The sequence below is a fragment of the Oreochromis niloticus genome, linkage group LG19 (genome assembly GCF_001858045.2).
Source record: "Oreochromis niloticus isolate F11D_XX linkage group LG19, O_niloticus_UMD_NMBU, whole genome shotgun sequence".
In the NCBI taxonomy this organism is placed as follows: domain Eukaryota; kingdom Metazoa; phylum Chordata; class Actinopteri; order Cichliformes; family Cichlidae; genus Oreochromis; species Oreochromis niloticus.
Window position 1 is genome coordinate 20,318,666 of NC_031983.2, and position 27,480 is coordinate 20,346,145.

The 27,480-nt window shown below is 40.8% G+C and overlaps 3 protein-coding genes across 15 annotated transcripts in view; 1 reads left to right on the forward strand and 2 right to left on the reverse strand.

Annotated features, from left to right (window-relative positions):
* Window positions 1-893: 893 nt before the first annotated feature.
* tulp4b (TUB like protein 4b) lies at window positions 894-14,792 on the reverse strand. Its single transcript, XM_019348775.2, is given in 17 exon segments — window positions 894-2,888; window positions 3,150-3,800; window positions 3,803-6,567; window positions 6,672-6,815; window positions 6,907-7,000; window positions 8,206-8,350; window positions 8,476-8,599; window positions 9,047-9,281; window positions 9,542-9,766; window positions 10,125-10,291; window positions 10,386-10,493; window positions 10,587-10,767; window positions 10,939-11,100; window positions 11,260-11,388; window positions 11,891-12,160; window positions 13,747-14,027; window positions 14,641-14,792. Coding segments are annotated over 16 exon segments (5,535 nt in total). The 5' UTR covers window positions 13,765-14,027; window positions 14,641-14,792; the 3' UTR covers window positions 894-2,771.
* Window positions 14,793-15,283: 491 nt separating this feature from the next.
* myct1b (myc target 1b) lies at window positions 15,284-17,305 on the reverse strand. The gene is made up of 2 exons (XM_003442876.5): window positions 17,115-17,305; window positions 15,284-16,249 (listed from the first exon to the last, which is right to left on the reverse strand). The coding sequence occupies exons 1-2, from the start codon at window positions 17,167-17,169 to the stop codon at window positions 15,753-15,755; spliced, it is 552 nt and encodes a 183-aa protein (XP_003442924.1). The 5' UTR covers window positions 17,170-17,305; the 3' UTR covers window positions 15,284-15,752.
* Window positions 17,306-18,850: 1,545 nt separating this feature from the next.
* syne1b (spectrin repeat containing, nuclear envelope 1b) overlaps window positions 18,851-27,480 on the forward strand; it is a 75,999-nt gene continuing 67,369 nt past the window's right edge. For 10 of the 13 annotated variants that reach the window (XM_025901017.1, XM_025901022.1, XM_025901025.1 and 7 more), the window contains exon 1: window positions 26,365-26,855. In XM_025901017.1, the coding sequence (XP_025756802.1) occupies window positions 26,780-26,855 (76 nt within the window). In that variant the 5' untranslated portion in view covers window positions 26,365-26,779. Of the gene's footprint in view, window positions 18,985-20,071; window positions 20,356-26,364; window positions 26,856-27,480 lie in introns of those variants that run through there. The other 3 variants (XM_025901018.1, XM_019348763.2, XM_019348772.2) reach the window with 1 other exon arrangement.

Genomic DNA, 27,480 nt, shown 5'->3' on the forward strand with positions numbered 1-27,480 from the left:
TTAAGCATTTAGCTTCATGCTAAAATCTCTGACTGCATTCTTTAATTCTTATAATATTACAGTTGTTCTGTCATACTAATAATTGATGAATCTGAAAGCAAATTGCTCGTATCTTTTTATATTTCTTTTTCTTTTAAAGACTCCTTTAAAATACGAAAAATTTTATTTTTTATGTAAACTGTAATTTAATGTTATTGCCTACAAAAATGACGCAAATATAACCACAACTATTATGTATCAAAGCACAACATGGAGATTACTCCTTGGCCTCTCAGCAAGAAGATCCTGGGTTTGAATCCACCAGCCAGCTGGAACCCTTCTGTGTGGAGTTTCCATGTGCTCTATGTCTTTTGCATGTTTCTCTCTCAGTCCAAAGACATGCATGTTAGATTAATTAGTGATTCTCTGCAAAATGTGTGTCTGGTTTCTATGTCATAGATTGGCAATCTGTCCAGGTGTCCCCCTTTCACTCCATGGGAGCTATCCATGATCCTCATCTGGAAAAGCAAAAGTATTATCAGGAAAGCAAAAGTATTTTTTCCAGCAGACAAATTTGTCAGCCGGAAAAATATATATGTTTTTGAATAAATATCTGTAATTCCAGATATTTTTTTTAATCCAAATATTCTTAGATTAGCGTGCTTGCCTGAATTAAACAGCATTTTGTGGAATACGCTAACTACAGAAGACAACTTTGACAAAGATGCATACAAAATGTCAAAGTAAAATTAAATAAACAAATTAAAATATTTTATATTTACAACTGTATTAATATTTCTCCCACATTTAATGGAAAGTGAAGAGCAGGTCTTTTGCAATCACTTCCATTGCATTAGTTTGTAAAAGATCTAATAATAAAAAATAGAAAGAAATAAAATAAAAACAACAAAAAACATTTTGGAACCATAGATTTTTATTCCATTTTGGCCAGCTTATAGGTCCCCAGAAAACCTACAGTCATATATTTTTTTTTGTTTCCATCACAAAATAAGAGAAAAACAATCAGGCAGCAAACCATTCGGTTATTAGGCAGTATTGCTGATAATAACTGACACGCACTGTTGCTAAAATCTCTGAAGCTGCACTGAATAAAAAAAGCTGAAATGAAAACATCTGCACCAAATGTTCTGTAACTTTTTGCAAAATACTTTCCAGTTAAAATAAACTTCTAAAAACAAGTGACAGATTTCCAGATATGATCACATTTTTTTCTTTATACAATAGCACCAAATCTACATGAATCTCACTCCCACTAACGGGTCATCTCTAGCAACTTATGAGTATGTTGTATTTAATACCTCTGCATGTTTATGTTCTCATTCTTTTTTCTGTAACATCAAGAAAAAAAACCCCAAAACAACTCAAGGTGCAATGTTAAAGCAAAGGTGAAATACAAAATTATTAAAATTAGCAACATACACACATATTTTTCTAAGCACATAATAATGTTAGGTCACTAAATACACAGAGCAAGCAGCATTACAGTTTCTTTTGCAGGTACGACATTAAGTTCTGTGTAGGTAGCATTATTGCACACAAGCTCTATCTAAAGCAGCACTGGTTTCCAAAATAGGCAAACTACTGTACTTCACATTCAAATGCAGAATTCAAGTAGCATCTTAAACACCCAGTGGAAACAAAACAGAGCCAACCAAGTGAAACCGATTGAAAAGATCTTAATCGTTACTGTGTAGATTTATTCTGGGTGAGATGAGATCTACATGACATCATTTTCTGCTAATTTCCTAGCAGGCATACTTTCAGCCAAATGCTTTTGGCTAGATATGGCACCCATAGACTTACTGTACACGATTACTGACAACTGTATCCACAATAGTTGATTCTGAAATCAACAAGGAAATAGAGAATAATGTTTCTTCAATCGAAATGTGTTTAAATTTACAAGTGGAAAAACGAACACACCGTCAGGTGTTGAATGGGTTGAATGTACAGAGGCCAAAATAATACGATTATGTTCACTGCAGCACTTCATGGAAGTAGCATAAAGAGAAAATATATAAACTATGGCAAACTGTACTCAACTTTTCATGTTGCAGCTACCAAATTTATATATCCCTCTATTGCATGTTCAGCAAATTGAACATAATGTTGAAGACATTCAACTGAAAAAAATTCCAAATGAGATTATAAATAAATGTAATTAAATACCTATAAGTGTGATATAATAAAACTGTATAATATATCTACTTATTTCTTAATACGGATTTAAAATAGTGCAGCGTTCATATAACATATGGTATGGCTTAGTGAACGTGTATATCAATTTTGAACGCCACTTCAGACTGATATATTTGCTGTGCTTATTTCTTTATAAACACGACAAGGTTATTAATTTCCAATTCAATAGCAAGATAATGTGTTTGATACTACAGATAGCACTAAACCTCCAGACTGCTTTTAAAAGTCACTGCAACATAAGTTAGTTTGCATTTTTTTCTATCCCAGAAAAAGGGTTGTTTTTTAATCTAATATATACCACATCATAATAATTATAATAGTCTGACTACATGACTACATTTAATATATGAACTAGAAATTATGGATTCACTTAAATCTCTTTCATCAACACCGAGCTGGAGTTTGTCCTCAACACACTGATTGTAAATTGCCTCCATGTGCAAGACTAGCTTGCACATATATTAATCTTTTCTTAATAAAACAGGACATTTTCTCCATCGTAGCCCCACACGCTGGAAAGTAAGACCGCTGAGCTCTGTTGAGTTAGTGCACAGCAACACCAAATGACCTTTTCACTTCAGCCTCTGAGTCACATTTGCCAAGGCAACAGCAAATGCTTGCACGGCTGAGAAAGGATACTGGAAATCCAAGATATAAGCATTTCCATCTATCCGCCCAAACTGCATCACCTAAAAAAATTGTAGAAGAAGAAGATATTTCAGGAAGAAAGCAGTAACCAAAACAGAAGCATTGTGAAGCTGCTTTTTTAAAGCTAAAGCCCAAAGATATACAAGATGAACAAGAGCAGCAGATCACTGCACGTGTAAAGCTGATGTCATATATGTTTGGTGTTTTTGCTTTAAGGGCTGAAGCAAAAATAGAAAAATAGAAACCCCTATGAGATGAAGAGACAAATCATTTTTAAATTCACTAATGTTGCTTATCATTACCTGTCTACCATCCAGTTCGATCTGAAAATTCTTTGCTGACTCCTGGGTGACTCGACCTCCAAAGTCAAGCTGGTACACCTGGGTGGCCTCATTCCACAGTGGCTGTTTATTGGCCATAACGTAGACAAACCCTTGGCTGCCTAAACTACGGTCCTCCCTTTCATTTGCCTTGCGACACTTTATCTCCTCCAGCTCACTTGCCATACGCATGCTGCGCTTGTTCTTCCAGCTCTTCTTACTACTCTGGTTCTGGTTCATTAGCTCGTCACCACTAATGAAGAGCTCTGGCTCACTCTCTGAGCTATCCTGAAACTCATTTGTGGTCCTGTTCATTTTCTTTGTTTTATTAAGTTGTTCTCTCTGCCCCTTGGGCTTCTTTTTCTCTCTGCTACCAAGCCTCGGGCTCGCAATGAGAGTGTTGAAATCAGACAGCGCACGCCCTTCCTTTCTGGATTTGCCCTCAGACACAGTGGGCATGTTGGCCTCCTCTGCCCGGCTGTCAAGCCTTTTGCGGCTCTTCTTGTTGAAGCGCTCTGACTCTTGTGGGACAGGGCTTTCATTCAAGGATGATGGCTCTGGAAAGTTATTGGCAGATTCTGCGAGATCTTCTGTGGCACTTTTGGATGGTGGCAACTCGGTAGGTGGGGGAGGAGGGGAAGAGGAGGTGGGGGAGGTGGTGCAGTAGGAGGAGGTGGGGACAGTATTGGCTTCTCCAAAATCTGGTGAGTTTTGGTTGGGAGTGGAGGCGCAGGAGGATCTTGCATGGGCGGTGGGCAGGGGTAAGGGTTCCAGGGGTGGAGGCTGACCGGGTGCAGTTGGAGTCCGGCACATGAGCTTGCTCCTGGGTACAGAGGAGGGAGAGGACAGCAGGCCAAGTTGGCCAGATTTGGGGGATAGCCCGGTGGCAAGACCAAATTAGGGTCCTGCTGAGCAAAAGGGACAGGACCAACCACTTCATTTGGAGAACACTGTTGCGGAGGGTTTTGCAAAGTCTGAAGTGGGGGTCCACTGTGACCCACTCCTGGAGGAAAAGGTGACAGGGATATCTGGTAACCTGATGGAAAAGTAAGAGTGCTTGTGCTCGGACTGGTTGGAGGTTTAGTTGTAAGGACAAAAGGAAGCCGAGTCACATCAAGGTGCTGAGCTTGACTGATAATAAGGGGAGGCGGTTTATGAGGTGGGGGAGCTAACATTGTTTGATCCGGGGTGAGCCAGAAATCTTCTGTGGCGGAGGTGTCCCACTGGTAAGGCGGAGGGCGTTTTACTGTCAAACTGACATCACCAAGAGTCAGCTGACGTACTGATTTTTCAAGGTGACACTGCTGATTTAAAGTCTCATCCTCAGTAAATGCAGAGTTAACATACACTGTTCTGTCCCGACTGTTGTCAACGCCACCCAGTAGACTGTAAGATGACTGAGATGCCATCGGCGAGGCATTTTTGGAGTGCACTATGATGGTACTGTGATGCGCACCTTTCCCTGGTGGGAAGTCCTGCCTCACCACCGTTCCACCTGCAATACCACTACTGGTAGTTCCACCTCCACTGACACTAACACTGGTGCTGCTGCTGTTACTACTGCACTGTGTGCATGTGTATAAGGCAGTGGGCACCCTCTGCTGGTAGGAAAGGGCTAATGCACTGTTCATTTTAGCTTTAGTAGGTAGTGTCCTTGAGCTGTCCATCATCTGTGGCACTTTGAGGCCCACATCCCTTCGTTCACGACGTAGAGTGGCATGAATGAGGCTGCTATCAATTCTCTGGGGAGGAGGAAGTGTAGCTGTTACCTGATTGGCTGGATCAGGGTAAGGAGGGGGGTCTCCACTTGGTATTGTGTATCGAGGGACAGAAAGACGACTTAATGTTGCTGAGCTGTATGGAAGCTGAATTTTTTTATTCTCTGAGGAAGTGACTTTGAGTGTGGCTGAGCCCCCAATGCTGTGCACAGCGTATGCATTCTGGTTGCGAATGAGGCGCCTGCGTGGCCGACATACCTCCTCCACATTGCCACTGCTGTCAAAGGTCGTGATCCTTTCATACCCAAGAGGTGTTGGGTACTGTAAGGTGACAGGATGAAGCAAAAATTCATCCTTTTTCAGGCAGGGGTCTGGTGCCAGGATACTTGGGCTGTCACAGTTTGTGATGAGAGTTTGAGGAGGAGCAGCAGCTGAAGCTGCTGCTGCAGACACTACAGTCCCCGGGTACGGAGGAGGAGGATTTACCTTCCTCATCTGAATCTCTACAGACCCATCTGTATCGTTAAAGGAGGGAGGTAATATACGTGGCAGACTTGGCTTCAGAGTGTGTCCATGGTCTCCCCTGTCGAGCCCTGGCTCAGTGGTGGGAGGTGGCATCTGGGGAAGAAGATGAATCTGTTGCAAGGAAATGGTAGGATAGCCAGATGGAGGAGGGGGCAACGACATTTGGATCTTCAGTTGCTGCTGCATTTGTTGATGCTGCCTCTGCATCTGTTGATGCTGCTGCTGGATCTGCTGATGCTGCTGCTGGAGCTGCTGCTGCTGCTGCCTCATCTCTTGGATCTGCTGTCGGATTTGCTGCTGCTGCTGTTGCATCTGCTGCTGCTGCTGCTGCATTTGCTCGTGCTGCAGCTGCATCTGCTGCTGCTGCTGTTGGATCTGCTGTTGCTGAAGCTGTTGGTTCGTCACTTGCTGTTGCGTTTGTTGCATTTGTTGATGTTGCTGAACTTGGTGTTGCTGATGTTGCTGTTGTTGATGTAGCGTCTGCTGGTGGTGCAGCTGCTGTAGCTGCTGTAGCTGCTGCTGCTGCTGCTGCAGCTGCTGCTGCTGTGACTGGGACGGGTGATGGTGTTGCTGTTGCTGCTGTTGCCCCTGCTGGTGGTGCAGCTGCTGTAGCTGCTGGTGTTGCTGCTGCTGTGATTGGGATGGGTGATGGTGTTGCTGTTGCTGCGGTTGCCCTTGCTGCTGTTGATGATGGTGCATTTTCTGCTGCTGCTGTGTCTGTATTTGCTGTGACTGTTTAGATGGCTGCTGGCGAGGCTGCTGTGAATGAGAACGCTGTGAATGAGGCTGTGGTGGGAGATGGTGAGGTGGAGGTGGGGGAGGTAAAGTGCCAGGGAGAAGAGGACCCATCTCCAACCCATTGAAGATCACCTGACCAGGGCTGGTGTATCTAGTTGGCACGGGATATGGCGACGCAACAGCATCCTGACCATGATCAGTGACAGGGACAGAGGCTGCTGCCACTGCAGCTGCTGCTGCAGCAGTGGCGGTCGGGTTGGTCAGAACATCAAGCTGAATATTCTGATTGGCCAGAAGAGACTGAACCAGACCAATACTCTGGGTTGGGGACATGGCTTGAGCTGGGCTGTGGATGGGAGCAATGGGAATGTTGACTGTACATGGAGGATTGTCTCCAGCCACTCCAGATGGCCCCATCACTATATAAGAAGACAGAGAAGAAGAGTATAAGCGACTTAGGATGATAATAAACTGATGGGCACGCAAATTAATTTATTTACATCTTTCTGGATTTCCTTTTTACCTGGTAAGTCATCCTCATCCTCGCTGAACACATTGGGGTTGAACACAGGCAGGCTCATAAAGTCATGAGAAATCTTTCGCACTTCTGGAAGGTAGATTGTCATCTGCCTCGGTTGCAAATGAAGCAAACTGGTCTTATAGATGACTGGAAAAGAAGAAAATAGAGTTGACTCGAGAAGGAAAAAGAAAGTAACTGTTGAGTAAAGTCATGTATATGTGCTGCTTTTGGTTTTTACCTGCACCAAGATTTGTGGGGAGGAAAGAAGCAAGTCCCACAATTTTGAATTTTGTCCCCCAAATATTAGATGTCACTTGTGCAAGGTAATTGTGCTGTGAAGCAGAAAATTGAAGATAACGGGAAAGAAGTGAACAATAAGTGTGAAAGCTTTGCTGCTAAGCACATGTGAACCTACTTCCAGCACACCATTGACTGTTATAGTACATGATAAATAATTAAACTGATGACAGTGCCCCTTCACTAGTTTTCCCTCTTGATTTTCCCCTGATCATGGAGCAAATGCACACCTACATGACAAGTAAAGAGTGTAATCTGGGTTTAAAAAACTTAAACAGAAGCTAAAGTGTTTCTTGCTTATGGCTGTTTGTAGGAGTTTAATTATCTGCAGCTTCACAGCGTTAACTACAGCAGAGCCCTTAAAGCGCGAAGGCTACACACATCTGCTCACTTGGCACATCAGCAGAAACTTAAATTTGTGTACCTTACTTTAAATATTGCTGAAGTAGAGACAAGATTAATGTGGACCTAACAATAAATCACAGTATGTACTTTTCTTTACCTCTGACAGGTGAGCATATATTCTACAGTCAAATCATTTGTTACACAGTGGCCATCATCCGTTTGAGTGCTGAACTTCATCATAGCAGTTGGCTGCCTAAACTAAATGCTTTTCTTCTAACCATGGATGGGTGTATTGATAGTTCAGGGGGCTGGAGGCTATCCAAGCTGCCACAGGGCGAGAGGGTACACCCTGGACAGGTCACCAATCTGTTTCAGGGCTAACACAGAGAGACACACAACCATTTGTACTCACATTCACCAGAATCACCAATTAACCTAACCCCGCTAAATGCATGTCTTTGGACTTCAGGAGGAAGCCATAGTACCTGGAGAGAGCCCAGAGCATGCAAACACAGAAAGGCCATGGCCAGATGATGGATTTGAACTCAGAACCTTCTTGCTGCAAGGCAACGGGGATAACTGGCCTGTGCTGCCCTAAATAAACAAATATTTTTCTTTTTTTTAATGCTTAAATTTAAAGTCAGTATTTCCACTATGGCAGTAATGATTACTGTATCATAAATGAGTGACAAATCCTTTCTATAATAGACTGTGAGTTTGCCAATCATTAAAGGATCTAACAAAAATATGGCAGCCCAGTAACAAAGAAAACATCATATTCTAACATAGGTTGCTGTGAATTACACAGTGATAATAATGCAGGTACTACAGTATTACTAGCTAATGAGCATGAGCTGTAATACTTGGCAGTACATTGTATTTGGCAGGTCATTACCTCCGTAATTCCATCCATAGAAAACTCACGCCGTGTCAGGCTGGGTGACCGAACGGGAGGCTTCTTTGTTGGTAGGCGTGGTGATCGCTGGCCTTCTTGATTGGCACGTGAAAGTTTGGGAGATTTTCTTGATTCCATGTTCAACCTTTGAAACAAAGACACATTTTTACACCTTATAAAATCATTTGGAACGATGAAAAAAACAATGCAGGAGATGCAATGCAAAAAAATTAAAAAAAATTTATATAACGTCAGACGTGTTTTGGTGACCTGTTTCCGCGAGATAACTTTGGTGACTTCTTCCCGACCCACTCATCGCTCAGCTCAATGTCACTGGAGTCAGAGCAGTTACAGCTGTCAGTGTATGAGATCATGGGATTGACGCAAACTTCCTCTGAAAGAAGCACAGCAAAGAAAAATAAGAAATAAAGTTGAGTTTGAACAAAATATCTACAATACACCCACTAACATGCCATTAGTGGGCAACCTCTGCATGAATAACATTAAATGCAACACGAGTGCAGCCAGGTCACGACATACTCTATTCCTGTATCAGGCCCCAGACCATGTTACATCAGAAAGCAACACTCATCACCACACTCTGTACTTGTTCTTCCTCAAGGTGAATGACGAGCGCACAGCACAAATATGCACAGAAACAAGGTGCATACAAGATGACCCTGGGCAGGTCTATTTTCTGTTCCACCCCTAATGCATTTTGTGTTTACTTTGGTTCATGCCCATTCCAAACTGTGCAAAGTTTTCACTGCAGCTAAAGACAGAATGAATAGCGACTTTTAAAAGATTTAGGTGAAGTGTTTTCTTTCAGGTCTAAACCCACCTGCCTTGCCATCAGTTTTTGGATCCATAATAACAAACTCGGGCCGAAGTTTACTGATGCGCCTTCCTTTAAGAATAGGCACCAGTCCTCCTAAATATTCTAGGTACAGCGTGTAGCAGGGTCCGCCTGCTTCAGGACTGTCCTCAGCTCGCTTCATGGTGCAGTGGAGCCTCTCGTTCCCTGCTGTGGGATAGCTGACAAAGTCGCGGATGTTGTTGGGGTCAGGAATTGGGGGCTAGAACAAAGAAAGGAAGGAGCTGTAAGACTGCTGGACACTCAAATGAAAACATGCCCCTGTCAGCAATTTTCCTTTACTCGCTGTGCAATAAAGTTGGTAGGAAACCTATCTCTGACAGTCACTGCACACTAATGAAACAGGGATCATTGCACCTCAATGGTGTATATGAAAAGCAGTGGTGAAAAGCATCACTAACACCTGACCATCTGCTGTACCAAAAAAGACCTGATACAGGATTGCACATTAAACTTTAATACCTTGATGGTGGGGATAAAAGCAGTGGTGACATAAGAGCAGAGAAGCGAGGGCATGTTTAGTTTCCCGACATCTTTCTCCTCTCGCAGGGCGCTGGCAATGCCTTGCTGGCATAAGAGTTGGAGGCTGGCCACCCTGTGCTCCACACGGACCACATAGAGAGCTGGTCCACATGCAAGGAACAGACGGGAATCTCTGTGACCCCAACAAATGGTGGTGATGGGCCTCTGAAAAAGAACCACTGAGAATAAGAGACTTCCTGCAGACGTCAATAGCAGAGCAGGTTCACTAGTTTCTGTTTTATGCTACTTCCTATTGCTGACTTTGAGCTGAAACAAAGGTTAACACCCTTTAGGTTAGATTACAAAACAAACAGTCTACACCCTTATATCTGGCAAAGTGTCAATCCTAATCTTTGTTGTAGTTTGCTTTCAAGAATGTCTGAGAACGGTTAACAATTGAAAGAGGATTTCTACTAATTGGTCCTCACTTGTGTGGATTTCATGAAATATGACACAAGGTTTATGTTCATTATTATAATTTTTTTAAGCAAAACATCTATCCCTTAATTTATGAAGGACTAACCTGCGCCGGTGTTTCCAAAGTGTAGATGTGTTCACCTTGGACATTATAAAACTTAACAAGGGCATTCCTCATGATGGATGCACAAGCTGAGTCAGAAGGGAGCCCATGTCTCTCCATGCCAGCCACAGCCAGGAGGTCTCCCTGGGAGCACCACTGGGCCTCAACATCTTTGGTGTAAAGAAAAAGGATATTTACTTCACATGATTAACAGTACATATCACTAAAGTTGCAAATTAACATACTTAGGTTCAGAGTTCATACCTTTAAGCCCTGAGCGAATTATAGTAGGAGAGAGGTCATCATAGTTATTCATCAAACTGATATCTCCTGATAAGAAGGTGACAGTCAACAGAGGCTTAACTCGCCGCACTTGGAGGAAGAAAGAAAAGTACACATGTGAGTCTTCCTCAGGCAACACTTTTAACTAAGTTACACGAGCTGAAGGGCAAACCGGTTTAGTACCTAAAGGCAGAATATTGTCATCGGAGTCTGTGTCGCTCTCTGTGCTGTCCTCGACTAGGAAATCGGGGCAATTCCAAGACATGCTCACAATCCCATCAGACTCGTGTAACAGAACATGGGCAAGCATCCTTCCGTGACAGTCCATCACAATTACCTGACCATCTGCTGTTCCAAACAAGACCTGAGGGGACATTGTACATTAAACTTTAACAGTTGACTAGATAAACAAACAAACCCATTTCACTCACTCACTTCAAGATTATGACATTAGTCCACAACACCTTTACATTTTTGAATTATACGTAATTGTAATTATCTTTTAAGTAGTACAAATTCAGCCAAACATTGGTACCTGCTGATCGTCAGGGGTCCAGATGCCACAGGTGATCTGGCTCTCCAGATTAATCTCAGAGGACCAGTGTCTTTGACCGCTGACCGAGCCAACTAACACAAACCCATCTCTGTATGCAATGAGGGCTTGAGTGCCATCATGGGACCAAGTGAAGTCACTCACCTAATTTAAAGATTTCTATCATTAGTGTAATTACACAAGAGGTCAGCGCAAAGAAGATACAGCCTTTCTGTTGCATCAGTTGGAGTACAAATGTGTTAAATACCATAAATTTGGAAAACAAAGCCATTTTAGCTCATATTTGCAAAAAAAAATGTCTACCTGGGCTCCTCTGTCATTCACTAACTCCACAGACCATCTTCCTTCATACTGAATCCACACAAATATGCCTCCTTCCATATCGCAAGTGGCCAGCTTCTGGAAGGGTTCATTCCAGCGCACCAAGACAACCTTCAAATACCCCAAACACCATCAGTTTTTTTTCACCACCAGAGGAACATTCATCGATATAAAAGCTAAAGTAGTTCAAAGAAAAATCTACTTACAGAAAGGAAAAAAATAATAATTTCAACAGCAGTAAATGTGTTTTAATATTAATGGCACACAATAATGAAAATGCACTCTGTTCATATAGCATTTTAATTTATTTAAATGTAATAAAAAATAGCATTTCAGCAAGATGAATCATTTTACAAAGTATGCTAATGCATAGTCTCTGTAAATATAGTGCGCATTTAACCCAATTTAGTTCTGTAATATGCAGGATTGTTTTGTTTTAATTTATCTATTCAAACAGTGATTTCTTGATTTTACTCTGCTGTTGCAAAAGTTCCTTTACGAGTGAGTTGGATCAGTAAGAAGATCATTATTTTAGTAGTGTAAAATGAAAGCGCAGAGGTCAAATTCTTATTTATACGTTCAACTCATTGCAAAAAAAAAGAGAAAATCCCACCTCGCTGTTGTGTCCTCGCAGGTTAAAATTGATTCTCTGAGGTGTACTTCTATCCCTCCTGCAGTGACTCGATGTAAACGTCACCCCAACGACTCCTCTCCCGTTCCCTGTGGCGAGCCAACCCTCCTCATAGTACCGTCTCCGGCACACTGGCTTGTCCTTCTCACTCTTGGGGACCCGGCCTTTCCACGAGAGGCAGAGGATGTTGGAGTCGCTGCAGAGGATGGGACCATGTTCCACGGCGGCCAACATCCCTACTGATTGACCAGGCTGGCAAGCGAAACAAAGAAAGAGAGTTTCAAATAACACCATGCTTTCAATTGTAATGAAGCTAGATAATGAACGTTTTCAGTTTATGTCAGTGTGTGACTCTGCATTTACTTAAAACTGCCTTTTCAGTGAAGCTCAGGGCATTCTGGTATGAACACTGTCATGGTCAACAGGAAGCTCGGCTGTGGTTACTAATGTAAAATATGAAATAGTTTAGATTAAAAGCTTATTGACCTTTGAAACACAAGATGACAGAACAATCTCAATACAAGATCCAAGCTTTCCTGATGCTTCCAGTCATATCATACAATCTTAATAGGCAGTTGCTGTTTGCCCAGTACAAATTTCCTTCTTTTCTGAGCACTTCTGGACCTTGGCAGTTCATTCAAAGGCCTTTTTTGGGGTGGAGTTTAATCAAAGCAGCTACAAAGATTGAACTTTCAACATCAGCTTTAAGGGTGATTTTGGAAAGAAGTCTTTAATGTAAAGAGAGAAAAACTGGATTTTCAATATATGCAAAGATAAACAAGGGGCTAGTGATATAATCACAAGATATGGTAAGACTTTTCTGTATAAAAATAAAAACACAGCTTTGTGTATGTTCCTTTTAAACAGAGATCATCAAGATGAGTCACCTATGTTATCAAGTTATGAGCAGGGAGTTGGTTCAGCTTTATGTTGCCTCCCAGAGGCGTAAATTTGCATGTTAAGAGAAAACCTCTGAAAAAACACCCAATTAACGAATTCATGGATATCAGTGGGCATCATCTTCCTGAGCTTATTTGCAGGTACCAGACTGGCGAGTGAAACCAGGCACTTACATGACTTACAGGTTCTTTGATAAATTCCATCCTAATGATTTTCATTTGTGTGAACAGACTTTACGCAAGTACACAAGTGAATCACCAAATGTGCTCTGACACCAGTAAAATCACGATGTCTGCTGCTCATAGTGTTCTAGCTGTTATTCTATTATTCACTGTCCATGGAGTGGCTCCAGGATTTGTCTCTAGATTACATCATCACGACAGTCTGTGTTTTATTTCTTCATATTCACAAACTGAAAATGAGAGGAGGACTAGACGAAACATGTGAATTGCAATTTAGGGCACAAATATGCAAACCACAGTGTATTTTTAAATCCTGTCTCCACAACGTAGGTTAGACACATTTCATTTTTGGGCGCATTCATTTCGCAGCCTACCTACTCATTTGGATTTACATGAAAATGTCTGAAAGAGCTCACATAGATATTGTAAAGTAGAAACCCAAGATTTCCCACATTAGCACAGGAGAACCTTTAAAATGCTCTTTTAGGTCCCCGTAGTAGTTATTTTATAATACTGATTTCACTGAACACAATATTTTACAAGTACGACAGAAACAGCCAAATTTAGTCTGGTTTGCTTTTAGTTTTTGGGTGTCTCTTCTGCCATTTAAAATCAAGATCTGTTTATGAACAGTTTCGATCCTACGTGGTATCGTCTAGCACACTACATAATAAGTAATAGCATTTTATAATATGGCTAGGTTAAGTGAAAAATGACATTCAAATTAGTCTGGCAGCAGATAAATATAAAAAATACCTCATAGTTCCTGGACATGTTGAGTCAAAATTCCTCCATTGAAGGTGTCCATATTTCCATTCAGATGGTGCACTGGAGGGTAGTGGCTGCTCTGCTCTTGATACTTACAATAAAATCTATGGGGAAGTAAAATGCATCATACAGCCAAATGGTGTCCAGCTCTACATTCACCCAAATCAAGCAGCTCTACACTCCAGAGTTTGCCATGAAATGACTTGAGGCTTCTTTGCCAGTAGCCCATCCCATGTCTTCCTGATGTGGCTCCAGAGAGTTGTGCAATCCTGTTGCAGTGAAGATGAAAAAAAGAGGAAAAGAGGAATGTTGTTATTCAACAAGTAAGGTAATCAGAGAGAGAGAGAGAGAGAGAGAGGTGGTTTTTGCTTTAAATAGCATCCTTGTCATTCAGTGCATCAACCTTGAAATTCACAGTGTTTCTCAGTCTCTATGCAACAGCAACACTGCATTGGAGACCAAGGCACTCGCAGTCTCCATGGGTACTGATACTGTCTGTTCCTTTCCACCACCACAGCAGCAGCAGCAGCAGCCAGACAAGCATAAGAACTAAAATGCCCAATATTTTACACGAAGCAGACCCAAAACATATCATAGTGCAGCTAACAATAATATAATTGCATCTTATGACTCAAACTCAGGTTTGAGACTTTAGCACCCGATTACAATCGAAATAAATTACCCATCCTTTCCTTTATAAAGGTCTCCCACTACATGACACATTACATCAAATGATTTTCCCATTCAAAGGCGTCTCACCGCATGCAGTAGTCTGAATGACTGAGCGCTTACGAGACAAAAACAAACTGCGGTGGTAAATGAATGCATTCATTTATAAAAGCGACTGTGGGGAGAAAAATATATCCTATATGTTGTACGTACCTGACACCGCTGTAATCACGTACTAATCCAGATGTAGTCGGCGCACAGTGCGGTAGTGTTGCCAGGCACTTTTCCGCTGGCGCACTTTGGGGTTGTGGCTTTAACGCGGGTTGCCATGAGGCAGGTAGCACGTAAAATAGACCAATCTTTTCAAGTTAGTACAAAATAAAAGCGTCAACACCCATGATAATCGTCTTAACAAGCGCTGGAGGTGACTATGTGCAGTTCATTTAGGTGTCTTATGATATGGAGGCTCGTCCACGGGCTGTTAGCATATAATAAACATTAGATTCAAAACTGCACTTCAAAAGCGTGTATCTTTCATGATGGCAACCACACAAGGCGCACCCGATCTTTGCGACGTAAGTTGAGGTGACATTCTTGACACAACACCTTGATGTAATGCGTGCGCTGGTAACCCACTGTCCCACCTTTCTGCCTCATGTTCAGCATCATAAACAAGAGACATGAATTTCATTAAATTCACATGTGTGTGAATTCTATAACAACATATTCAGACATTTAAAAATAATTATTTTTGTTCTTTATTTGCTCTCATGGACACACAATCAGGGGCAAAATCTGCCCCTGGACCCTTTTTTTAAAAAAACCCCACAATTGGTAGTTTACAGGTTATGAGAGGTCCTGTTGCAATGAATCAGTTTAAAGAATATCAATCAGTGACTGTTTTTGATAATTAACTAATCAGTGGACCACTTCCAAGCTAAAGCGAAAACAGCTTCCCCGATCTTCCTCGGTGTGCAAATGTGCCTCTGGTGTCCGTTTATAGGTCATCACAAATGGATATGTAACATTTATAGAAGACAAAATAGGATGGCCATTATTATTTTGTCATTTGCTGATATTTTATGAAAAAAGTGAATTATAAGGAAAATAATGTGCAAATGTATCAATTATGGAAACTGCAACCCTTATTCGTGTCTTTAAACAAAAGCTGAGCTGACACTTCATGCTTCTAAAAGCATCCTCTTCACACTGCTTCAAAGTGAATCATGCACAGACAGCTGTCCCTTTAAAGACAATGCAAAGCCAGAAAGTCTATTGTTATCCACTGAACTGCTTCAGTTCTTGTTGTATTTATGTGGACTTTTTCAGGTGCAAGTCTCTTCAAAGGCATGGATGACAGTGTCATATGCAGGAGGGGGCGTCTGCGAGGGTAGAAAACCTTTAAGCCCATTGTTGCCCAGCCAGAAGGAATGCCTCTTGTTTGACACAAGCGATGCTGAATCGGATGAGTTTGAAGGTGCTGCATCCTCAGACACCTGGGTGTCATCTCCCATATCTAGGGCAGGCCTGCTCTTCTTGGGCAGTGGGCGAAACGTGGATGTCTCTGCACCTGGCTTACTCCCCAGGGGGCCAACTGGCTCGAGAGAGGGCTGTCTGTAGACGCTCAAAAAAGTGCTTCGGTACAGGCCCAGCTGGCTGCTCGTGGCATCGTTTGTTTGTGAAGCGCCAGATTTCTTTTTGGAGTGCCTGGTGATCCTGGCTGTAGCCCGGCGCCTGGATCCCCAGGTCAGCAGAACGTAGATCAAAGCACCCAGCAGCAGGCCCACAAGCACAGATAAACAGAAGGCTAGAATCATGTCGCCTGGAAACAGAGAAACCATGCAAAGTCTCAGAAAAGGGACTGCAGAGGGATAAAAAAAAATAATGGCTGGAGATATTTAGCTTAGAGGGAGATAGGATGGATTGTGTTGTTCTCATAATGGGTAAATTATATATCCAAATGGTAGTTTCAGGAGAGGAACAGCTAAGATCTTAGAGTTGTTTGGAAATTTTCCTCCGGTGTATTGATTTATTGTTTCTGGGAAATGCTATACTGGGCTACGATGTTACATAAAACCTTACATCATACCTGGTGTGTGGGTTTTTTAGTCTGTGTAGTATCAGTGTGATGAAGCGCAAACAGACCATTTCATTTATGTCACATGTATAAAAAATTACTCAACATTTCCATCATCATTCTTGTCCAGAAACAATGGAAACTTTTAAAATCACGTACCAAAATTGGACAGGCGCACAGAAAGCAATTCATATGTTACATAAGACATCAAGACAGCTATGGCAAACAAAGCCTATCACAGATTAAAAAAAAAAGTTCTACTATAGAAGAAAATATAAGAAACTCAAAGGGGCTATTTTAAGTGCTGTATACTTGCTTTTCTGACTCTGTCTACAGTAAAGAATTGCATCCAAGATACCTGAATAGTACTGAAGTAGCAGCAGGACTCTATTTTGGCCCCAGACCATTCAGTACTTGTTTGACTGACGCAAAAATAATGTGCATTTCAGTATTTTCTAGTGATCTAATTTTGGATTGCAGGTTTTTTGCTGTGAGACTGCATGTGTTGAATCAAATGAAGAACTATTGCATCTATATTTTACAATACAAAACGTTGTACTTTTACACAGTGTAGGCTACAGCTTTGGGAAAGAAATGCAGATACACTCACCCAGATTGAATGATTTGTCTATTTCCAAAGAGGGATCCGTTTTATTTTGTGCCATTATTCCACTATGAGCCCAGCTCTAGATTCCACACAGACGGAGAAACACTGAGCTTTTTCCAAGACAGACTTTTTGCTTTTTCCCCCCCTACAGTGTTTGCTGTGGCGGAAACTTTGCTGTCATGCTTCCTTCCCTCTCTGTCTTTAAAATTAGCAAATGCATTGCTTATCTGCGTGGGACATAACACAGGGAAACAAGCTCATTTCCTTTTACATCATTTCCTTACAATCAATACTTTTTAATGAGCCATTATTGACACTTTTTTTTACATTTAAAAAGCAGGCCATGTCTAAGAGATCTATTACTTATGTAACAAATATCTTCAGATCATTCAGTATCATATAAAAAGTTATTCATGGATTTTCAGGTAAGTCAGAATAAATAGTCTTTCCTCATGTGCCTGAGAAAGTTTTCAAGTGTCTTGACAAGGTTCTGGATAATGAAAACCTAACCATCCGCTTAAGAGTCTGCAGGGTATCAAGCTCTGGGTCTCTGTGGGGATTTCCTTCAATTGTTGCTGTGTTCCCACTTCATTCCTGCCCTAAGAGCTTTCAGGCCAACAGCACAGCCTGAACCACAGCTCTCTGGAGCTCTGGACTTCTTTGTATTTTTGTGTTCCTCTGTTTTTTTTATAAGGTTTCATTTCAAGTTTTCATTTAGTTAAAAACGTGTTGTTTCTAGGTAAAGGAGCTGATGCTCATTTTTAAGACTGTCATGTCACAGAAAGGTCCAGTAGGTGGCGCCAGACTACTTGCAATGAGTTTTATTTCGAGCACTTGGTTTGCACATAGGTTTTGAAACATATTAAGGTATGATAGTGTACGGACTTGCTTCCCTTTAGGGGACAAAAAAAAAAAATTGGCAAGCAATGGTTCGTACAAGTCTCTAGAGAATTAATATAAATTTAAATTTAGCACAAATGTGTGTTTGGTCGATTATTTCTTTGTAGTGACAATGATTCTTGGCTGCTCTAATCATGCCACGTTTAGGACAACTTCAAGGTGGTGTTCCGCAAAATTTAGACATAAACACAAATTAATTTCTTTACTTTTTGTGCTAAGTTTAAGTAATGAGCTCTGTGTGTGTTTGTATCATCAGGTATCAAGAATTAAATGTAATACATGTCAACCAATACATGCTCATGCTTTAAGCCATTAAGTCACTTGTAAATGTTAACAAGCAGCCCTTTTGCAGAGTAGAAGTGATTAAACAGTCTACTGAGGTCCCTCTAAAGATTCACGCTGGAGGAGGATTTTTTTTTAACAATCTGGCAACCTGAAAATAGCTCTTACTAGCATACAAAGGAAAGCACATTAAATATTAATAAAGTAATTAATTACAGATTACAGATGATCTTTAATAGCCTTGTTTATTGATGTGCATGCACTGTATTAAACCACCACAGTGTTTCTTTCATTTATGCCATGCACTATTTGCTAAACATTTTAAAATGTTATCACTTTGCCATCAAAAGTAATTTATATTTAAAGGGCTATATACCCGGGAATCATCTGTGTTCTGCGGAAGAACAAACCCATTGTTCCTATTAAATGAATAAACAAATAAATAGAATAGAATAGAAGGAATGACAGGAACTTGACCACACATTCCCGAACCCTCCTCCTGCAGCGTGTGGTGCAGCTTCTTGCCAGCAGTTTGCCGCTCAACTTCTTGCGGTTGCGAACTCATCGGCGGCTGCAGCGCTTCACGCCACCATGTTTCATTTTCGGAGTTACCAATGGCAACGAGGCAACACACGCGCAGCACACAGGCACTTCCTCTGTGAAGTTACAGTGCTCTTCAGTGCTCAATGCGGTAAGATGAAATGTCAAGAAGCTGCTGCAGATTTCTTGATTGCTGATGTTTCATTCATTCATTCAACTCCTGTTTAATTACCTGTATTTTGTGCGCTCGAGCGTTTTCGTGCTTGCTCTTGTGTGTGTTGCTTCTGTAATGGTTGGTAACTTCCTCTCTTGTCGAGCTCGCACATGCACACACATTGGATAGCTCTACAGCTCTGCCACTTTGATAGAAACTAGTTAAGAGTAAAGTAACTTGCCTGTAGGTCTAGTAACGCATGGGAGCTTTGGATGCAAAGCTTGGTGTCTAGCTAAATTCAACATTTACTTGAGCTAATCTTAAGTTACATTTCCTCAGTCGACAGTTTAACTTCCTTTTTTGTTTAAAAAAACTTTGCTTTAAATAACTGAAAGCATCAGCCAAGTAGAAACCGTTTTTAGGTTTTTTGTTATTGCATCTTACATGTTGAAAACACACACACGCACAAATATATATATATATTTATATTTATATCTATATCTGTATCTGTATTTATTACTTCCTGCCAGTTTCTAAGTGCAGTCAAATTCAGTCAAATGTCTTCATAGTCTGTAGCTTACCTATCATGTAAGCAAATATTTGACTGTTAGACAGTGTCATCATTTTTTCCACCAATTTGTAACACTTGTAGTCTTATAGGATCCTATATACACATTTTCTTGAGTGTCAGAAAAGCACAAGTGTCACTAATAACATAAACCATGGCTCTGTTGTCCTTATATGTGTGCCTTCCTGGCTGTGATGCAATAATACGTTTCGTTATCTGTGAAAACATAGGAAACTAAATGAAGTCAAGTATTATTTTTAATGAATTTGCCTGTCTCAAAGGATACTTGAATGATATTAAGAAGTAAATACCAGCAACGAGTTACTTCTGATCACAATCATTTAATGACTTATCTGTTGCAAATATCTATCTGATTAAGACCACTAAGAACTTAAAAGTAACTAACAGGCTCTTGTGAAAGAAATCTTTGGAGACGTTTCATCTTTTAGGTTTTAAGTAGTACAATACAGCAAATTAATTCTGTTCAGTCTCGAGTGATATACCTTTCTGTTGCAGGCGGTGAATGGAAGAAGTGCCTCTATTGGACAGTAGACCTGCTTGTCCCTTCATGAAACCTGAGATTCAATTGGGCCTTCTCCTGCAGTGAAATTAGAAAGAAGCAGAGAGGAGGAGGGAGGAGCAGAGGGGATGTCCCACACGGGACAGTTGTGAATGATCTTTCGCTCTCAGCATCAGTGACACCACCTTGTCCTTACAGCTGCAAGGAGACAACATGGCTTCTCCAAGGCAGTCAGGTCGATCGTCTGTGGACATAGCTAATGTGATGCAGAGACTGCAGGGTAAGTGGCACTCTTTTGCTCAGCTGGTTTACGGACACAGCATCCTCTGCTCCTGCACTGCTGCACTGTAATATTGTGCTGATTCAAAGTCTGGCTGCACGCCCATCTGAAGTTTGCCAACATTTGCAATCCAGGATGCTCACACATACAGGCTTACTTTTATACATGCTCACACACTTTCAAAGTAGTATGTGAGCATGTGTGCTTACGGTTAGTAAACCTACTCTTAAAATAAATTTCTTGGCACTCTGCAAACTGTGTTGCCGGTTGATTTAAATAGTTTTAAAATGCCCAAAGTTTGCACTATAACACATGTGTTTCAGTACAAAGTTACACTACACTGCAGCTGACTTGTTCTCAAGCATTTGTAGCTTTTGAAAGCATAACAGAATCACACATTTGGCTAATTTGATATAGTGTGCACATGGTCCCTTTTGTCAGAAGGCTTTTTTTCCAGGTAGCACATAATCGCATTTAGAGCATCAAGAAAAAATAATGCCGATTCCTGCAAATCTTGTGACCACACTACAAGAAGACAGTGCGTTGTTTGGTGACCCAGACTGGGTAATTAAGAAGTTATTTGGAGGAACACAATTTGATTTATTTTGTGAATACTGTGAAATAAAGCACATGATTCATTTTCTTTGATCAGTTTGTCTTCACAGCTTTACGTCAGATTTCATGTGGGTATTAGCAGGTCAAACTCTTAGTAAAGAGGCACACATTTTTACATCATGTCATTGTCCAAGTATTGTCACCAGTGCAGAGAACGCTGTGCTTCTTAAGTGCTAGAATGCTATTTAGTCAGAAAAGTTCTTTCAGTGAACTGTCTGATTTTTGCTCTTTAGTTGTAGGTTATTTTGGTTGTTGTTTATTTTTTGAGGCAAGATAATGATTGCAAGAAACATTTAATCTGCCTCGAGTCTTGATAGGAGATACTGAATCGTAACAACAGTGCCTTCACAAGTGTACAGACAATGCACTGAACAAGACTAAAACCTGACACCCTTTCTGTCCTTGGTAAGAGAATAGGTCGATAACGCGAGTCTCTTTTTGTTGGCGTCCCCCTTTTGTTACAAGGGCATTAGGCCACAACCATCATTTCACAAGTCTGGTCAAGTCTGGCAAAGGTTTAGTTGTATTTCAGATATACAGTATACTAGGAAATTTCACACCTTATGGCGTGTCGCCATAGATACTGTTATGAAAGGTTTGTCTGTGGTTGTGCCAGTGCTGCCCAGTTCCTGCTGCAGAGAAGCCTCATTTCCTGTGCATTGCGCAGCTATTTCAGTTTGCTTAATGGTATTATATGTTAACTAATAGAAGGTTATAATGCGTGACAAAGAACACTTTTGTGTGGGTGTTTTGATATTTTGATGTCTTTTGATGTCTTCATATTGACTGAGCTGTACCATGATAAGGACTACCAGCTCACTTAGAGTTAACTGAAGCATGCTTGGATTGTTTCTTGTCATTGCAGTATTGCTGAGTGATAAATATATGCTAAATCTCTTAAGTCTTACAAAGAAAATGATAAAAATCCTGTTAAAGTTCACATGATCAGTACCCAGATGGCACGATCTGCACTGCAAAGTGCCAGCCACTGTTGTGTTTCATGTCAGGAAGTGTATATTAGTCACATCTGGAAGACATTAGCGTGCCGGTGATTTTAGATTGCAAGCGGCAAGGTGCTCTTGGCTTTTCCACTGGAAATCATACGCAGCTTCCTGTCAATTAAAGTATCCTACAGAGACAATTATTGCATACTCACTTTGAATGGAGCAACAGATGCATTATTGACAGTAAAGCCATTATATAAAAAGGTAGATTAAGAACGTGTTGCTTCTATCATGGTTTCCCGCTGTTTGCCCCTTTGATTTAAAACCTTTATGATGGTTCACCTTGCAACCTTAAATGCCCCCGGGGAATAATTGATGCCTGTTAGTTGCCAGGTGGAGCATTCGTGACAGGCGTGTTCCTTTCATAATACACTCACTGACTTCTTGTGGGTTTCACTCTAGCTGAGACCGTGTGTCAAACAGGATATGCGGAAACACAGCTGGTAAATTGCGTGCAGTGAATTGCGTGCGGTGATGTGGACTATAATAAATGTCTGCTCCAGAAACATAAAGACTGCTATCTGATCGCATGTTATATACACAGAAATAAGCCTGTTAATGTGATTTAATGAGTTGTTTTTTTAAACTAAGATGTCTAGTAGAGCCTGATATATTGCCTGGTCCAGGATTCGGCCTTTCTGTGTAGTTTGAATGTACTGTGGGATTTCACAGGGTATTCTAGCTTCATCACAGTCTGAAGACATGCATGTGTTTAGGCTAACTGGTTATTCTAATTTTGCCGTAGAAGTGAATGTGAGCACAAAGGTTGTCTCTAGGTGTGACAGAAGAAGAAGGTGAAAATGGGTGGATGGATAAATGATCATTTAAAAAGCGAAGAGCAAACACCGTTCAATCATGTTATGAATATTGATGTTGCAAAGTTCGTTTATCAAGGAGCATTTTGCAACTTGGCATACATGTGTTTTTTGGCAACATGTATGCCACAAACACAAGTATCAAGATTGGAAACAAAAAACTTGTAACAATAAAACAAGATCATTTTTAAACTGTGTTGTTATGTCATCTTACTAAGGACTGGTAAATAACCACACAAAAAAAAATGTTAGGAAAATCTGATGATATTTAAGAAAATGAGTCCATATATCAGATCTTTAAATCTAATATTATTTTTTTAGTGTTCTTTAAGGAAAGTAAGGAAGTCTCATTGTCTGAATTAGGAATCGCAACACTTACTATCTCAGTAAAAGGATTCAGTCCCTCTGTAACACTGAGTTCCTGGATGCAGAAGAATATCTGGATCTATATCAATTTATGATATTTAATTGAGTAAATCAAACCAATGTCTTCCGGTTTTTTAAAAATTTCAATTTGGTATGTATTTGTAAAGATATGATGGAAAATATCCAGGTTTCAAAAAATCATTCTAAAAATTCCTTGATCTAGTTCTTGATCTGGTCTGACAAAGTTGCACAAAGGTACAATTTTCATGTGAACGCACTGACAACTTTTTTAATTATTTCAAACAAACAGACGGACCAATCAAATAAACCCATTTAGAGGGGGTGAAAAAAGAAAGCCAACAACATAATTTCAGGCATCATAATTATGTTGGCCCAGTATCGTCTTTGCAACTGACCAATCATGTTGTCTCAGCAGTCTGTTAGCATTAGCCAATACGTTAGCTAATGCTATTAAAAACTGTCGCCAGCAAACCAACATGAGTAATCTAATTTTGACTAACAGTAACGCTAACTTGATAACATTTGTTACATTTGTTACATTTGTTACATTCCAATAATCAATAAACAAAATACTTGAAATGCTTATTATTTGTTCCAGAAGAGAGTTTTACATTTAAAAAAAGGAATTTTTCCTTTTTACTCTACTCTTTGATCCTGGACTAATATTATTATGATGATGCAGGAACAACACCAACACATGGATGGCTGATAGACTGGTCTTGTCTTCAAATGCTTTTTCAGTCAGATCAGCAGCCCAAAATGTAGAGATATCCAGATTAAAAGATATAATTAGACATAAAAAAGTAAATGCTCACATGTGAAGAACTGCAACCAGTGAGTAACATTAGAGCAATAATTGTTTAGCGTCTGTCGCGTTCATTGAGCTGTGAAAATCATACTTTTTGCTAAAACATATTCACAGCCTACATGTTGCCAGTGGTCAAACTTTGATAGCCTCTGTGTAAGAGTGCACCCGTTGTGTGCACCACAGTGGATTGCCGTTACATCATCAACAGAGTGACGGCAAGTAAATGAAAAAGAAAGAAAGAGAAGCGTGCATGTCATCAGCCGTAAGAGATGCTTTTACTCTGCTGCATCACTGACAGCAGATAGCCATCACGCTAATTTTACCTCATGAACAAGGAGCCTAATTACTCTCCACATCATGTTTTAGATTCCTAACATTGTAGAAGCTAGTTATTTCTCTGCAATAGCTTGTATTATGCTTATATGTCTTTGTTTTTGAAAATTAGATTACACCGTTGCCATATTACTATGAAGATAAGTAAGCCATTCTAAGTAACACATTCTCACTCATGCATTTCATATGGGGCTGGCTGGCTTGAGTCCAACTGCACATCATTTCTTGGCCTACTTGATTGTTGTTGGCCTATTGGAGCTCAATTAGGGCTGCTGCCGACTAAATGGAACAAAAGTGAGCTTTTACAGTGCTCCCAGGTGACCACCGTTAGCCAGTGAAGCTGAGCACCGACTGTACAGTATTTCCAGTGGTATCATCTCTCCTAAGATCACCTTAAGTACCTCATTACTCACATGAATTGCAGGTGTTTTAGTGGTTTGATGTGTTGTGTGCTATTTCCAGTTGAGTGTATCCACTTTATATGCCACTTATCTATTAGTATTATGTCATTGATAATTAAGTATGACACAAACATAACGACTCATGATTGGATGCTGTTTTACATAGTGCTAGGCTTTTATATCCAGATAGTAAGGTGTGAGCTACCTGCTACCTGCATCTTTTTACAGGAAATGAGTCTTTTAAACAAGATTTCAGGACTATGGACAGCTCCTTAACACCATGCTGAGCATCGCACCGAACAGCTGGAACATCAGGAAAAGTTCAATAAGTCTTAAGTTTATGAATTGTTTCATTCATTTTGATGTTCTCGTTGTCTTTTGGGGTGGGATATTGAAAACTAATACTTTTGTTTCCTTGCCTAGAATAATAAGAACTTGTTACTGAATGCTAGATTTGTATTTTTTTAACTCACCGAAGATAATTTATCTGAATTTCTCCCATGCTCCACTTCTGGTTATATGTTTTTGCGAACCTTCCTGCTCTTATAATTCGAGGGGCTTTAGACTGAAGAAAAAAAGCAGGAAAAAACTGCTTTATATGTTAAGTTGTTCAACCACACCCATATTGGCACCAGTATCCAATATTTTTTTCACATGATTCCTGTCCTAGTTGCCTCTGATAGGAACAAAAACAGATCACTTCCTTTGCAGTTGAGATCTTTTCCTGGGTTGGACCTGTCTGATATGGACAGTTTGGTATTTAGCTGAGCTGAGTAATAGTTTTAGTACCTCTAAAAGCTCATTGTTCTCAGTATGGGCAGCTTTACGCGTCATTTTAAGAGTACCGATAACCTTTTGATGTTTAGATAAAAAACAGAAAAACATTTTCACCCAAATAGCTTTTCTGGGCCAGTTTCACCAGCAGTTTATAGAGCGATAATAATAGAACGGCAACCTCAGGCCTATTTTTAACATATCAGAGAGGCTTTTAGCATGCTGGTGGTCTTGAAAGAATAAAGGGATTTTTCTGCAGGAGCTGAGAAGCTATCGTGTACCATACTTAGTAACTGTTGTATGTTATATACCGGAGAGTTGAGTGGTAGTCAGACTGGTCAGAGCTGAGGGGGTTCTTCGAGGTCTTAATAGAACAATACGGGCACGCTTGAGAGCTTTAACATGCTTCTTTTTGTACAAAGGGGATCCCGGCGTGGGTGTGTCTGCTTTGACGTCACAATAGCACTGACACTGAGAGAGCAGGTGGTAGACATCACTCACTAGACTGCATTAATTATTAAGATTAGTTGTAGCATAGAGAGTTTTGTGAAGAAGTCTAATTTTGTTCTTTAATAAATAAACCTAAATGTAATTTATTTATTTGTGCTGTGAAAAAAGTAACTTGTTTAAGTTTTAGTTTTTGTTTCTCTTGGACATTTTAATGCTTTTAAATGTGTCAGTCTCATAGAGGATTAGGCAAATCTAAGAGGCACACACACACACACACACACACACACACACACACACACACAAACCAAGCTTAAATCGGGATAATGCAGCCAGGGCTGTGACATCACCGCCTCCCGTATGCTGATTGGTGGAGCCATGCTTCAAGCTGAGCTCTCTCCAGCCTCAGATGGTACGATGATACAGCGAGGCAGTACAGCGGGGGCTGTGCACATCCACACAGGCATGGCTCCTCTGGATTGGAAAAACACAGGAAGAAGGAAGGATGGGATTGTAAATCACCCTTTCTGTTAGGGTTTTCTGCTTTGCCGTTTGTGTGCGCGTGTGTATGTGTGTGTGCTTGTGTGAGTGTGTGTGTGTCAGGTTGAGGGTGTCAGGGAGGAGGGGACGTATTCATCACAGCCTCCAGCAGCTCTTTTGCTTTCACCGGGAAACCAGACAGCCAGATCTGTTTTGCTTCCTGCTGGAAAGAGGGTGCAAGGACATCTGGGTGTTTTTGTGTCAGCTTTTCCACTCTGGATTTTATTTTCTCGCACACACATATATGCACACTGGAACTCATGAAATGCACAGGGCGAGAGCCGGAGAGTGGGGTGTAGAATGGCTCACTATAAGGATGTATCTGTCAGGAAGACTTCTTTAAATCTGGTGACTGGATTTTTTCAGTATCTTCGTGGTAAGTAGGGCATCATCTCTTGTCTGTGTGGTCGTATGTGGCTAATATGGGGCATAACATATCCTAATGCTTCGTAGGTGAATCCCTGCTTTGAGAACTAGTTAGCCTGCTGCCCAAACACAGCTCAGTGTTGCATCCTTGCATGTTCACATCTGTATGTACTTGCTATGCTTCAATGGGCATCCCTAGTGCATCAGTGATGAAGCATTTGCCTGTGGGTTAACTTGATATCTTTGCTCCCTCTATAGTGTTCGCAATGCCTCCTTAAACACGTGACCACTGTCTATATCTCCAAGGGTGGATATTTAAAAATGGCCACTCTGTGTGGCATGCAGCATTAGCCAACTGGTATGTTTGACAGAGTGTTAGAAATCACTTCTCACCGTGTCAACAGCCAAAGCAAAGAAATGTGTTGTTTTTATTACACATCCTGAATAATGCATGAGGGATTTTGAATGAATATATTAATAGGCCACAAGAGAGACTGAGGGTGACCTAAACAATCACACATGTTAGCGCTGGACGTACAGGGTTTTGCGGGGTGAGAAACTGCCTCTCTACTCATCCTCTAATCTCCTAGTGTGACCTCTTTTGGAGCGCACTTCCCAGGAGGATCTTTTATACT